Source organism: Pantherophis guttatus, chromosome 3 (genome assembly GCF_059756535.1).
Source record: "Pantherophis guttatus breed Tessera chromosome 3, ASM5975653v1, whole genome shotgun sequence".
Lineage (NCBI taxonomy): Eukaryota > Metazoa > Chordata > Lepidosauria > Squamata > Colubridae > Pantherophis > Pantherophis guttatus.
The window spans coordinates 105,682,409-105,698,123 of NC_142065.1; the positions used below are offsets into that span (position 1 = coordinate 105,682,409).

At 37.8% G+C, this 15,715-nt stretch overlaps 1 protein-coding gene and 1 long non-coding RNA gene across 4 annotated transcripts in view; one reads left to right on the plus strand and one right to left on the minus strand.

Moving 5' to 3' along the window:
* Window positions 1–13,433, plus strand: part of LOC117661176 (uncharacterized) — a 185,367-nt gene extending 171,934 nt beyond the window's left edge. The window contains exon 4 of the long non-coding RNA XR_015733201.1: window positions 12,080–13,433. This is a non-coding gene — a long non-coding RNA (uncharacterized LOC117661176). The remainder of the gene's footprint in view (window positions 1–12,079) is intronic.
* Window positions 1–15,715, minus strand: part of BRINP2 (BMP/retinoic acid inducible neural specific 2) — a 146,431-nt gene that overhangs the window by 45,186 nt on the left and 85,530 nt on the right. The window contains exon 1 of one of the 3 annotated variants that reach the window (XM_034409736.2): window positions 358–670. The exons of the other annotated variants lie outside the window; for them this stretch is intronic. Coding sequence (XP_034265627.2) covers window positions 358–440 — 83 coding nt within the window. The 5' untranslated portion in view covers window positions 441–670. Of the gene's footprint in view, window positions 1–357; window positions 671–15,715 lie in introns of those variants that run through there. 3 annotated transcript variants of the gene reach the window in all.

Genomic DNA, 15,715 nt, shown 5'->3' on the forward strand with positions numbered 1-15,715 from the left:
AATCTCTTCAATCCACTTTCCTGTTTAGTCACCGCAGACTTCATGGCAACTTTATAACCACCCATCTGTCAATCTTCATTAACTTCGTTAACTTTCACTGGTTTAAATTCCCAAGAAATTATTTCTTCAATCCACTCCAAAAAATAGAAATAAAAAGTCCAATTTTCCAAATTATTAAGAATAAGTTTTTCTAAGCCAATTTAATTACTGCAAAGTTTGTCTCGGGTCTCCATTTTTTTTCTCCTTTCTTTTAAAACTTCAAGCCCCACAGATCTATAGCCGCTGTTTAAGGCTGGGGTCTTATATTTTAAAAAAATATTCCAAGTAATCTTTATTGCCTGGGTTGGTGTCACTCACCCGGCTTTAAAACTCTTGCTCTTTCTCCTTCCTCCTGCCCGATCTTGTGTCCCGGTATGCCGCGGCTTCGTGGCAGCCACCATGGCTGCCTACCCCCGCCGCCGACTTTGAGGATTCCCTCTGGCCTCCGAGGAGCTTGCCTGCTCCTCTTGGCCCACCAAGGCGCTCCTCTTCACCCCCCAGCCCTGCAGGATGGGGGTCGGTCCGAAGACCGATCGGACAGCGGTTCGTCAGTCGGGGTTTCCGCGGGCTCATTAGAGCCCGCTAATTCCCCGACTGTGGCGCCGCGGCTCCAGACCGGAAATCAGGCAGATTTTTTGTTGTTGTTTGTGCAATGGGGGAGATAGGCGTTAATCCTGGGTTCTGTGTTTCTTTGTTTCTCTGCTTGGTTAGATTTGGTCCCAGTGTCATTTATGGGGCTGATCTGATTCTTTTCTCTAAATGACATTTTGGGAGTGTAGAGTCCCTTTTTTTTTATTCTGGGTTTATACAGACTCAAAGCAAACAGTGACCTTGAATGATGGAAAAAAAATCTAAGTGGGTTTGTACCTTGTAACAGATCTTGGATGGACAACCACTAAAGAATAGGGGAAGTCATATTCTTGCTAATTATGGAGAACTGGGAAGTTAAAAATTATTGCTAATTATGTGCCACTTCAGACTGTAAAGTAGTGAATGATAATGAGGGAACTTCTTTCAAGTAAATGATTTCTGACTATTAATAAGAAAAGTGCTGAATAGACAGCCTGCCAATGACAGCTTATCATTCCTGTTTAGCAAGGAGGGGCAAATGGGAGAGAACTGAAACACGCCATCAAAGTGCCCTCATAGGAGAAGTAGAAAAGGAGACTGTGTTTTCCAAAATATGTAAGAGTTAGGCAAATGAATTTTTATAGATGGAACATATTTGTATATGGGAAAAAATGATACTTTAAAAATAATAAATTTATTATGGCATTAACTTTTGTTAAGCCATCCTTAAATGCATTTATAGTTGTTAAGAGTGATAGTTAATGAAAGATTATTAGATTTGTTTGCATATATTTAGTCTTTAACTAAATATTACACAAAGTGAATAGTTAGGCTTTAACTAACAATTAAATAGTCTTTAACTCTTCAATCTGAGGACATTATTTCTCATGCTATCAAAACTTATGCCAGAATAAATGCTGTCAAACAGATCAACACAGTTAATGCTCCTAAAGCATGTTTGCAAGTAGCTGATGAAGGACATATAATTTTAAGATTTTAAATTTTATTTCTGAAGTTAATCACAACCTATCCCCCTCACATTTATTTTTAGCTGCTATAGATATGCTTACAAAAATAACTTATTTTAACATTGTGGTCAACATATTAATTATTCAAAAATAATTCAGCTTTTATCTCTTTTTCTGTAAAATAACTAGAGGTTAAAGCATAGTTGAAGAACAAGATATGATCCCAGAATGGATTATCATAAATTGGAATGGTAAAAGTAGTTTTATTAAGTATCTGTCTAAGGGGGAAAGGATAGCAAGCATTACACTCCAATTTTTTATTTTTTATTTTTTTTGAGAATCAGGCTAGATGAAAACCAGTACTTCTAAAACTTTTAGATAAAAAAATATCAGATAGCAAGATTAGAAAAACCATACCTTAGAGAAAGACATTTCTGAATAGATCAGGGTCCACTGAGTTGAATGGAAAGGTGATCTTACCAGTGTAAAGTAACATCACAGAGTCTGATTTAAAATCTTTTATCAATGAAATAGAAAGTACTTTTTGAACTTTCTGGAAAAATTACCTGAAACACCTATTGTATGTAGTATATGCCAGCCAAATGATCAAAATCTGTGTCAAGGCAAGCATTGAACAGTGAAAATTATACTTACTTTTCCTGTTTTTATTGTTTAAATATATCTTCAAGTGAATGCATATATCATGTTGCAGCTGCCATAAATTAATTAAATTAAGACAATGTGCAGCCTTTTCTCTTAATTAGCGTAATTCATTTTAAAAATAATCTGCATTCTTCTTTTTGGACCCAGAGAGAAGAATTTGTTGCTATACAAAGCAGGGCAGTTCTAGTTCTTGTACTGCATCTGAAATCAAATGCCTGTTTTACAAACAATAGGTCCAATAATTCACCCCCAACATTTTCAGTTTAAAATGATAATCAAATGTCAGCTTGGATCTGCAGGAATTTTCCGAGGAAAGATGGGGACAAAGCTGCAGATGAAATGAGCCTGTAACTTGCTTCTGCAAATTATGAATGTTCTTGTATGTGCACTTTGCTATTTTGACATTTTGGAGTCCAATAGTATTAAAGCAGCAGAGAGTTGCATCAAAATTTCATAGAGTATGATCACGAATTCCAATGCATCTTTATTTAGAGGGATCTTAAAAGAACAGGGAAAAAACTCAATTTGCCATGGACCTTATGCTCAACCTTTATCTCAGCAGCCACACCCTCAACAGCATCTGAGGTAGAAAAAGGAAAAGTTCCACAGGGGATTTTTAATCCTTATTTCTAGCCCCCATGGTTTTCATGAGGGGAAAAAATGTGTTTAGTAGAAATTTAGACAAGCATCAAGTATCAGAAGTTTGGAGAACAATCTGGCAATTTTGTAACTGTCCTTTGAGGTCAGCTTCAGTCTCTACAGATATAGTCCTCAATTTACAACCATTTGTTTAGCGACTGTTCAAAGTTACAATGGCACTGAAAAAAGTTATTTATGATCTGTCCTCACACATATGACCATCGCAACATCCCCATTGTCATATGATCGAAGTTTGGGGCACTTGGCAACTGGCATGTATTTATGGCTGTTGCCGTGCTCTGGGGTCATGAGACTGACATTTCCAACCTTCCCAGCTAGCTTCTGACAAGCAGTCAATGAGGGAAGCCAGATTCATTTTACAACTGTATGATTGCTTAAGAATTGCAGCAGCCATTTGCTTAACAAGAAAAAGATTGAAGAATAGAGTGCAACTCACTTAATAACCACTTTGCATAGCAATGGAAATTCTGATCCCAGTGGTCGTAACTTGAGGATTACCTATATTTCACGTCATGCTAAATATGGTTTATAAGCTACATTGGTAGTTATGTGATTAGTGTTTACACATTCATCTTGGAACTCTGTATTATTTCTGGCTTTGCCAATCATCCCTTACTCCCTTGCTCCCCTTCCATCTTCCTCAATCAGACTTAATTAAAGTGTTTGCAAGCCATTGCCTGGCTTTAATTACCCTGAAATTTTCAAAATTAGAATGAAATTGGCTGATCATTGTTTACAGAGGCATTGTTTGGAGAACACAGCAGGCAGTTGAAATCATATTCATGCCAGTCACCAATGTGAAGAGTATGTGCCACCTCTGAAGCTGAGGCCTGGTTGGCATATACCATAAGAGTTCCTTCACAGTCGGCAGATGTTAAGTTGATATATGTGAAATTACTGAGTGTCAACATGTTTATCTTTGGCAGAGGCCTCAGTGCACGAAATCCCTGTTCTGATTCATTGCTTTCTTCTAATTCAGTCAGGCTGTCATACTGGAGAAAGGGATATGTCTATCCATCACAGGAATTCTTCATGTTTGTTGGATGGAGAGAGAAGGGTTGTGTTTACATGAGACATTGATTTGTAATTTAATTAAAAAAAAAAACCCAAACGTTAGCCTATCAGGTTGTGTGAACCCAGCAAATCTGATTAACTGGTGACTCAACATGTCATGTAAATTCAGACAAGAAGAAAAATGGGATTATGTGAACACAAGTAATGTCTTCTCCAAAGACGTATGTGTATCTTTTTTGCAGTGCAAAAAAGGGGAAAAAAGAATCAAAGATAATATATGGAAAAACCCTTATCTCCAATCTCCCAGAGAGAAACCAAGAGTTGATAGACTACAATAACTGTCAAGACATACAGTGGTTAGAAAGGCAGCCATGCTATCTCATTTTTCATTTTCCTAAATATCTTCAAATCCTGTAATGAACATTGTCATCTGGCAATGCTACACCACCTGACTCAGATGGGGTTCATATAATACACTAAGTCATAGTTTGCTTAATCATGTTTACTGAATAAATCACCATTGGCAATATTTACCCAATATGCTATATGCAAACAAATTATGTTTTGGTTTAGAGGGCAATGGGTAAACATTTTTTATTTCTTTCCATATCAGGATAGTCCTTTGGGCCTTAAATTTATTCCCTAGCTATTCTTGAGTATTTAATTTGATCCACATTTTCAGGACTTGTCAGATTTTTTATTTATTAAATCTTTTTGCTGCCCATCTTGCTGTATTATATCTTCTAACATTTGCAAGGCTGCCCATTAAAAATTAAAATATAGACAAACTATGTGTTTGTAGAATAGCATATGTTTAGAAATGTGTACCTTGGGAAAAAATAATATTTGATTTGAAAGTAAAATGAAAATATGTATTTGAAATACAACTTTTGATATGGTGTGTGTGAGATGATATATATCTATGAAAAACAAAAAAATCTACAAAAACAAATATGTATATGTATGTGTATATATATATATATATATATTCTGAGGTTTTTGCCAGTATTTGTATGTAGGTGTTTGGTTATTCGGGTTTTCTCCCGCGTAAAATTGGAAGTGTCTTGGCAACATTTCGACGAAGTCTCATTCGTCATCTTCAGGTTGGTGTTTTCGGCTTTGTGCTTCTAGGTGCAATGTGAGATCACAGCTGTTTCTTCACTTTAAATCCCTCCAATCCATTCATGAAGCAAACTGACACCCACCATGAAGATTTGGCACAACCAAGAACGCAAAGCCAAGAAACAGCAATGCAACTCACCAGCTCAAATCCCCCTGCAACTCAGACTAACACGAGCACAACCAAGCTCCCACCTAAACAGAACACACCCCCATCCAATCAGAGCACAGCCAACCCCCCATCCAATCAGAGCACAGCCAAACCCCCAACCAATCAGAACACACCTCCACCCAATCAGAACACAGCCAAGCTCCTACCCAATCAGTTCACACCCCCACTAGCAGTTAAAAGGAAGAAACAGCTGCGATCTCACATTGCTCCTAGAAGCACAAAGCCGAAAACACCAGCCTGAAGATGACGAATGAGAGTTCGTCGAAACATCGCCAAGACACTTCCAATTTTACACAGGAGAAAGCCCAAATAACCAAAGACCTACATATATATATATATTATATATTTGTTTTGACAAATGAGACTTCATCAAAACGTCGCCAAGACACTTCGAATTTTACGCAGGAGAACACCCGAATAACCAAAGACCTACATACAACTACCCGTGAAAACCTCAGAAAACAAATATATATATTTGTTTACGTAGGTAGAACCTGGCTAAAGAGACATACACCCAAAACCTACGAAAAAGAAAGAAAAACAAATATTGTACCTTTACAGGGAGGATACATGAGATGAGGGTGTGGCTAACTGATGAGGCCTTATAAGGCTGAAATAGATCTATCTTTGTCTCCCAATGGGCAGCAAAGGGTCTGCTGCCTGCCAGAAAAAGAAAAAAAAGCCCAGAAACTAGTGAATTGTGATTTCACTGTAGATTTTCACAGGTAGAGGTATGCAAGTCTTGGCGTATTTGGGTCTTTTCCCGTGTAAGATTGAGAGTATCTTGGCGACGTTTCGATGAGGTCATCTTCAGGCTGGTGCCTTCGGCTTTGTGCCTGTGCGAACAAAGCGTGATCGGAGCTGCCGTCTCTCTATAAATACTGGTGGAGAGGTGTGGGGTGCTGGCTTTGTTGCTGTGAACTTTGTTGCTGGTTGGTTGCCTGTGTTGTTACATCTTGATTAGTTGATGGAGTTGATGTTCGCAGATTAGTCGGCTAATTTGAATATGGTGTTATGGACTAAACCAGCCCTATAAAGCAGAGGTGAAATGCAAATTTTTTTGCTACCGGTTCTGTGGGCGTGGCTTGGTGGGGGTCATGTGACTGGGTGGGAGTGGCCAACTTTAAAAAAACTTTTTAAAGCATTTTTTTACTACCTATTCGACCAAACCGGTAGTAAAAAAATGCTTAAAAAAAAGGTTCTGACGATTGCGCAGCACAGCTGTGATCGTCGGAACCTTTTTTTTTTTTACTTTTTAAAGCATTTTTTTACTACCAGTTCACTCAAAATGGTAGTTTTTATCACTACCGGTTTGCCCAAACCAGAGCGAACCAGTAGCATTTCTCCCCTGCTATAAAGATTAGCTACAGCCAACCTTTCACCTTACATGAGAATGCATGAAAAGTTCAGCGAGGAATAACCCCTAGTGCAAACTTAAAATTATGGGTATTTGTACCTGGTGATGGTATTTAGCTCTGTTTTGGAATATGTCTAAATCATTTTGAAATCTCAGAAAACCACAGGTGTAAAATAAGATTACAACTATTATGTAGAAAGGTATAATTTGGGCGAAAACATCCATATAGGAAACTGACTGTATTCCTAGATGGCTTATAAGCAACATCATCTAAAACCATATGTTGACTATAATTCTATCATATAGTCAAGTGTCATTAGCAAAATTAAGTTTGTTTGGGCAATTAGCCACTTGTTAGAAAGGAATACAAGTGAGCCAGTGTGGTGTAGCGGTTAAATCAGGAATAGAATAGAATAGAATAGAATAGAATAGAATAGAATAGAATAGAATAGAATAGAATAGAATAGAATAATTGGAAGGGACCTTGGAGGTCTTCTAATCAACCCCCTGCCCAGGCAGGAAATCCTACACCACTTCAGACAAATGGTTATCCAACATCTTATAATTTTCCAGTGTTGGAGCATTCACAACTTCTGCAGGTAAGTTGTTCCACTTATTAATTGTTCTAACTGTCAGGAAATTTCTCCTTAGTTCTAAATTGCTTCTCTCCTTGATTAGTTTCTACCCATTGCTTCTTGTTCTGCCCTCAGGTGCTTTGAAGAATAGCTTGACTCCCTCTTCTTTGTGGCAGCCCCTGAGATATTGAAACACTGCTATCATGTCTCCCCTAGTCCTTCTCTTCATTAAACTAGACATACCCAGTTCCTGCAACTGTTCTTCATATGTTTTAGCCTCCAGTCCCCTAATCATCTTTGTGTACAACAAGTGCCTTTGGATGTTCACATCCACTTTCACCTAAGATCTATCAGACAGACCACTCCAAAAGATGCCTGCATGAGTTTATGCACACCAGACCCCAATCCAGAGTTCTTAAATGAATTAAGGTTGCAGGCTGAATCTACTGTTTCCTTGACAACACTAGAATCCCTAAAGCTGACCTAACCACTTTTCCAGGACTTTTCAGATGTGACCTAATTCTCCTCCTTTCTACAGAATTCTGTATCAAAGTCTGCAGCAGTTTTCCCCACCTTAACCTGCCTTGAAGATTCCTGAATTTTGAATCAAAGTCAATCCACCTACTTATCTTTTTATTTACTACAATGTTAATCCATGACTTTCTTATAAAAGCCCTTCAGGATAGTACATATAATTTAAAGTACAAACCTAAATATCTAGAGTATGCGGTGAAAACCACAGCATAATTCTGAGTACCAGCAGCTGCCTTCATACCCTGCATGTGGGTTTCCTTCATACATCAGTTCTTAGGTTCAAACATGGAAATGCTGGCATCAAAAGAAAATGCATGCCAAAGTTGACCTTTACCATGTTGAGTCGTTATCCTACCACTGTGAAAATCTCACCGGAGGAAAGAGAGAGAAATCTAATTGTATAAAAATAACAAACATTGCTCTGTTAAAAAGTTCACAAACCATCTTGCCCTATCCAATGTTTTTTCCAATTTTTAAATTAGCATGTCGTGGGATTGGTTGCCTACTCTTACATGCACTCTCTCAGAGAACCCACAAAGGATTAGACTGGAAAGACTGAGGCAAGCATAGTCCCAGTGTGGTCTCTGCCTCCCCCATTCCCCCCCCCATCTCCGTCACAGTGCTGCCTCAGGAGAAGTTGTGGCCCACAGAGGAAAGGGAGAATATGTAGGCAGGTGAAGGGGGAATCACTACCCTTCCTGTCCTCCCCTTATCAAGCAGGAAATCAGCTCTCCCGAGAGCCTCAGAGAATAAGAATAATAAGAGTAAAGCTCTGGTTCTGGTGCAAAGGATGCTGTACTTGTAGGCATTGCCTTGCAGTGACATTGCTTGTTTCATGCCTGTCTTTTCCCAACCTAAGTCTTTCCTGTTAGAGAACTTATAATGGTAGAGAATATATACACAAGTCTTCCAGGAATAATTAGATGGGCTTTGATAATACTCATTAAAGTGAGAAATTGACTATTGCATCAATTTATGACTTTTTATGAGGAGGACACACTAGAGAGATCCCTATACACTAGAGAATTTAAGAATTTAAAATCTAATTGGGTAGGATTATGTGTTAGGCAGATAACCAAATGTTTAGAGCTGTGTATACTTGATGGTTTCCAAGATGGGAATCATCCAGCAGAATTGGGGGGGGAGGGGGGAGGCAGGAAGAAAATAATTGATTACTGGATCTTATTGCATGATCTCCTAAATGTCCTATAGTGCATGGGCATAGATTCATGATTAGAGAGTTATCACCATCCCCCACTACTAACTATGATGCCCCTCTGAGAATCAGTAAAAACAGAAGCAGTCCATACCTCAATCCTGGAAATCAACAACACAGAGATACAAATTAAATGGAATGAAGGTAATGCAAAAGCATCTGCTAGAAATATGTGCATGCCTGTTAGACATGAAGTCTCAAAAATCATACTGATTTGTATGATGTGTTGATTTTTAACCTGAAATCTGCTTTGATCAAAGAAACAAAGCAACACTCCATTAACTGGGGTGTAAAACATTAAAAAAATGTTCTTATCAAGACTGTGAACAACTGAAAAGATCATATCATTAAATGTACAGAAAGAAGAAACATTTTTCTTCTGAAGACCAATTACTTTCCCTATGAAATTTAAAGGCACAATATAAAGCCCTCCTAGAACAAAAAAAAAGATGGGCAATGAAGGTACCTGACAGAAACATGCAATCAATCAGGAAGAAGGATTCTTCCCTCTTCTGACAAACTACCAGAGGATTAGGAAATCTCCTCAGTCAAGTGCCAATTCAACCCTGGGAGGAGTATTTCAGAGGGTTATACATGGATCCTGCTAGTAACCTAAATGAGAGTGAGATCGACCTGGATCAGATTCAGAATTGGCCTCCTGTCTCCATGTGAGGGATAATCTGACTGATTGAATCCCTTAAAATGAACGAGGCACCAGGTGTTGATTGTGTTTTGCCTGAAATAATTAAAAAGAATCCCAGCTGCTGGGCACCTCTGCTTAGCATCCCTATTTACATTCATAGATCAGACTGGTTATGTTTCAAAAGATTGGGGGTTGGCAATAATAATCCCAATTTATTGTTTTTTTAAAAGGACAATAAAAATGATCCGTGCTATCAGCCTTTTGAGTGTGGCTAACATTATAAAGCACTAGTTCCAAGACTGGATAGAGATAGAGGCCATAATCCAAGATGACCAGGCAGGATTCAGAGGAGGAAGAGCAACAGCAGGCCAGATTCTGGAGTTCTACTGTCTTGCACAAAGAAATCCTCCCTCCCTTTCTAGATTTTAAACATGCCTTTGAATTTATTTCCAGGAATGCTCTTTTTTGGGGGGGGGCGGGGAACCCCATTCAACTACTAATAGGTGCCTCCTCTTTCTGATACAGAAATTGTAGGTAAGAGTGAGATTCAATTTCCAAGCATTTCTCTCTGGCATAGTAAGTGTTCAGAAAGTGAGAGTGAGAGAGGAATATTCTTGCCCCCTCTCTTTTCAGTTTATACATAAATTCATTGGTGGACCTTTGTCATAATCCACATTTCCATGCATCTAAACTAGCAGGGCACAGAATCCACTCTATGCTGACAATGGTACCATAATTTCACAATTAAAACTTATAGGGCTAAAAAGACCAATAGCAGCAATATTTTGGTACTACAGCCAAAATCCCCTGGTTTTTAATTTTGATGAATCTAAAATTTGCTCAGAATTGAGAGAATTTGCTCTCTCAATTCTGGAGAGAGAGGAGCCCAAATTAGAGGAAGCGACTTCATTTAAATATCTGGGGGTAGTTTTTCACTCTAAAAAGGCACCTTGAATGTGTGCCAGTATCACATATTGCAGCTAGCTCTTATGTGTAGAAGTGCTATTAAGTGCTTAATACAATTAATTCCTGTAATATTAACTTTTTTCAGGCTAAACCACTGGTACATATCCTATACCGGGCCCAAGTAGGAATTTATGCAAAGAAGGATGCACTGGAAACAATGCAAACAAAATTTTTGAGATCAATCCTTGCTGAGCCCAAAGGATCAGCAAGTACCCAGTTAAGGCTTGAGGCAGGAATGCCTGCAATTCAGGTAAGGGCTTGGAGGAGGATGATAAACTACTGGGTAAAAATCCAATTCAGACCGACCCCCTTAGTTTTAATAGACTATTTTTCTTTTTCCTGGAAACAGGCCATAGAGCAGAACAGGCATTATATGGACTTTTTGTACCATTACTAATTTCTTTAGGATGTGACAAGTCAAACAACTGTTCACTCAAAGAATAAGAGAAACAGAATATAAGACTAAAGTTAATTGCTGCCCCGACATAGCACAAATTGGATGAATAAGGGCACTTGGGAACTAACAAGCTATCTTCAAAATCTAACTTTTCCAAGCTGAGAAAAACATTTTGCAAAGCCAGTCACAACATCTTACCATCTGCCCTGCTACAAGGCAGATACTCCAAAACCCCATTAACCGAGCATACCTGCCAATGTGGCGACAAGGAGATCAAAACCATTTCACATGTATTACTACATTGTAAACTCTTCAGGGATATCAGGTCTGCTTATCTTCTGTCCCTAATATGTAATTTCCACAAGACCAGACAATTTCTATGTGAAACACCTTTTAGAAGATTTGAAACCATTTATCACTTGTGCAGTTGCCAAATTTGATGTTGCCGCAATAAAGATAAAGCATAATGGGTTGCAGAAGTAATTGCTTCTGTTTTACTTATTACTTTAGGGTTCACATATTTTAGATGGCATATATTTTACTTCATAGTTTGTAATATTTTATATTTACACTTGCACAGGTAATTAATGCACCATTATATTCATATAAGACACATTTTTTTGTGTTAGTTTATCTTTGTTAGCCTGTTATTTTATCTCATCTATTTGATTTGATTTTGTTATTTTTAATTTTTGTTAATCATTGATCATACCAACTATTACGCAGAAAGCACTATTAGAACTACATAGCTTATAAGAAAATACAGGTAATCCTTGATTTACAACTATTTGTTTAGTGACTGTTCAAAGTTACAACAGCACACTGGAAAAAAGTGATTTAAGATCATTCTTCATACTCATTGCGCCATCCCCATGGTCACATGATCAAAATTGGACACTTGGCCACTGGTTCAGATTTATGACAGTTGCATGTCCTGGGGTGACCTTCTGACAAGCAAAGTCAATGGGGAAGCCAGATTCACTTAGCAATCATGTTACTAACTTAAGCACTGCAGTGATTCACTTAACAACTGTGGCAAGAAAGGTTGTAAAATGTGGCAAAACTGACTTAACTGTCTTGCTTTTGCAGAAATTTTGTGCTCAGTTGTGGTCGTAAGTCAAGTTAAGTAAAATCTCCCTGGCTTAAATTTGTTCATCGTGTCTACTTCCATCTTTGTTCCCACTAGCTAAAAATCAGTAAATGATGCCAAATCACATCAATCTACAGAAAAAAATGAGAGGGGAGAAGCAGATTGATCTGACAAGAAATAAATAAATGTCCATTGGGAAGCTGCAAAAAAAGAAGTATCAGGGCATGTTTGGCCTCTTTTCTATCCACTGCATGGAACTGTATTCATACTACAATCCATTCAGACACCTTCAGGGTAATGAGTCTTACCTCACGGGAAAGAGGCAGAGCCCAGCACAGAAGAACAGGATGGCTGTGTTTACTAAAAAGAACAAACGATGCGATGATGAACACACCCCGCTCACATTCACTTCATATTGAACTAGGAAACTGCTCCTCATGACATCTGAACCGGGAATCCTGGCTTGTACCAGAGAACGGCATTTTTCCATCACAGATATGCAGGGCACACTAGCTGGGGAAATAAGTATATCACTAACTCCTCTCCATTATTGAGAGATCCAACCTGGAACAATTCCCAGTCCAAACTGGTTGCAAGGTGATTCTCTCTTCTCCCCATCCTCACTCCATTTTCTATGCCCAGAAGCTGACTATACAGCAGTTCTTGAGTCTTACCTCTATTCTACCACATCTGAATTCCACCAATTATTTTAGGCAAGGTAAGGTGAAAGTGATATAGCTCCACCCCTTAAACCCTCACTACCAAACCCTCAGCCAACTACCATGGCTGCCTAACCAGAGAACAAGCTGCACCCAGCCTTGAAGTAAGAGTTACACGAGAGGCATCTGCTGGTATGGTGGTAATGACAATTCAACCACCATTTTGATTGTTGTTTTTACCATCCCTGCACACAGTCACTGGCATCAAAACTGACAGCAAAAGGCAGCAATATTTGGCCTGGAGGAGATGGCTGAAACAGGAACTTCAAAGCAACAACCTCAGGATGGATAACATTATTAATAACAGACTTGTGAGCTAGATAGCCAGTTCTATTTGGATTTAGTATGACACAGCAACTGTAATCTAAGCCTTTCTATGCCTCTTCCCAGACAAACTACTGTACTGAGTCTAAGCCAGTTCAACCAATTGTCTATTTATTTACTGTTAAAATTTTCTTTGCTTTAAAAACCAATTTTCAAACCTAAAGACGCAGACAAAGAGAAAGCCACACCCCAGTGGACTAAATGGTGTAATCCCCAGCATAATCCTGAGCACCAGCAGCTGCCTTCAAAATTTACAGTTTCCCTCGACTTCCGGTGGCTCCGCGTTCCCCGATGGACGCTCCTTTAGGAGCTTCAGCCCCGCGATTCATTTTGCCGCTAGAACAGCGAAAATCAGCTGTCTAGCAGCTCAAAACTTTTCCCCAGGGAAAAAGGGGGAGAGAAAAGCAGAAGGGTCTGGGTAGAGCTCCCCTAGACCCCCAGGTTTTTTTTAAGCCTGGGGTTTGCAGGGTGAGAGCTCCCTGAAAGCCCTTCAGTGCTCCAGATCCGGGACGAGTCTGCTTTATGCAGAACAAGGGGTTGCGACCACACCAGCAATGCAATTTTAAGGATTAAGAGAAACTTCAACCCTGGATGCTGGCAGAGCATGATTTGCTGGCCAGAAAGGAGAAAGAAATTAACCAAGCTAATGTGACTTTGGAGGAGGGAAAAGAAGCTGTCAGGATTAAGATGGAAGTTAGCACACTGGAAACAGAGGTTTTGGCAGAGGCTTCTATGCAACTAATTGAAAAGCAGCAAATAGACTCTTTCCTGCAGACTGATAAACTTTACCGTGACAATCTTTGGCTTTACAGACAGAATCAATCTTTAAGGAATGAAGTGACTGATTATAGAAGCAGGAAGAGTCGAAATGGAGGTTTCAAATTAAAGGAGATAATTTTAAGAAGAGAACGAATTCCAAAGATACATCAGCCTCAAATCCATATTCAAAAATTTTCGAAAATAAAAGCAGGGGGAGGAGCAATGCTGAAGAAGAAAGTATTATTGAAGAAGAAGGACTGGAAAAAATATAGAAAGAAAGGAAGAATGGAAGATTAATTTCTTTTGGGGCAGATCTTGATAATAAATATGGAAAGCTTACTGAAATTAGTATTTTTTAAGTTTAAGTAAAAATGTTTAACTAAAAATGGATAGCTTTTTAAAAGTTATCGAGGTATTAAAATGGTTAACTTTAAAGTTAATAGCTTTCTGAAAGTTTTGAAATTGATATTTTGAAGAATGAACTCAAGAGTTAGAAATAATTTAACCCAATGGATTAATAGTATCTTTAAGGTTATACTATGAAGAATGTTTTATTGAAGTGTTTTTTAAAACTTACTGAAGTATTAAAATGGTTAATTTAAAATTGAATGGATAGCCTTTTAAAAAAAAAGTTTTGAAACATATTTTGAAGAATGTTTTATTGAGGTATTAAGAGATTTTAAAAGGTTTAACCTAAAATAATATTTTTCTTTCTTTTTTTTTTCTAAAAAGATATGCTTTAAAGAAAGTTTTAAAAAGTTTAAATTAGAATTTTAAAAGGGGAGGCTGATGAATAACTTTTAAAAGAGGAATTAAAGAGTGTGAGGGAGTTTTGAATCTTGTAGTAAGTTAGTATATTTTAGTTTATGCTTGTTTAATGTTATACCCTGTTTTTGCTCTAGGAAGTCGGGGTGGGGGGGTGGGGAGGGGGGTTGACGGTTGTGTGGGGATAAAATTGTTGTTTAATTTTTAATAAAATTAAAAGATAGATAAATGTATTAATAGAGAAGTAAGAAATGTGGGGGAAATGTCATAACAAAGGAAATGATAATGTTAAGATATGATAAATATTGGAAGAGTAAAAAGAAGACACAAAAGATGTATTTAGAAGATATATTGAATGATTGATTATGTATTGTTTGTTTGTTTATAAAATAAAAAAAACTTTTTTTAAAAAAAAATTAGTTTCCCTCAAAGCTTACAATAACAGCCATCTATACATATACCTGTAATTCAGGTTAACGCTTCATGCATTTGATAAACTCATGCCAGAAGGTATTGTTAATTTTTAAATGGAAAAGGATTGATTTTGGAAAACCTCCTACAATTAAAATGTTTCATTGTGCCTAATTAAGCACAACCTTTTTTAGTTTCCATTCTAAGGGCCATATATTTTCTGCCATCTTTTTTCCTCAGTGAAGCCATGGCAAAGTCAGACTCATAAATAGCTATTCTTGGCAGACAGCACCCAGTTTTTCCAGATACCCAGAGCAATCATTTTAACTGCCTTCAAAGAATAGTACATTTTTTTTCTCCCCTTGTAATCTTTATTTTGTTTATTGGCTCTGGCTTTCTTAAAGATAGCATTTAGGGTTGAAAAAGGCTTCATTTCCTCAGGAGCATCAGCTTTCTATACCTTGAGTGAGTAATACAGAGCTCTGTATGTGCCAACTTCTTAGCTACTACTTTTAAAATTCTTGTTAAAGCTGTTATCCTTTCTGCCTGCATATTTAAAAGCCCAGAAAATTTTTCCAACTCCACCTGCCCCAAGGGATGATCCTTGCTTTATCCACAGATATTGCTGAATAATATATCTAATCTATGTGAATAGATTTTTAGTCCTGAGAAGATTCTATAAAAATGAGCTTATTTTTATTTTATAATCTTAGTTTGTAGGTCAGTCTCTGGAAAATTGTTTCTGAATGGGCTG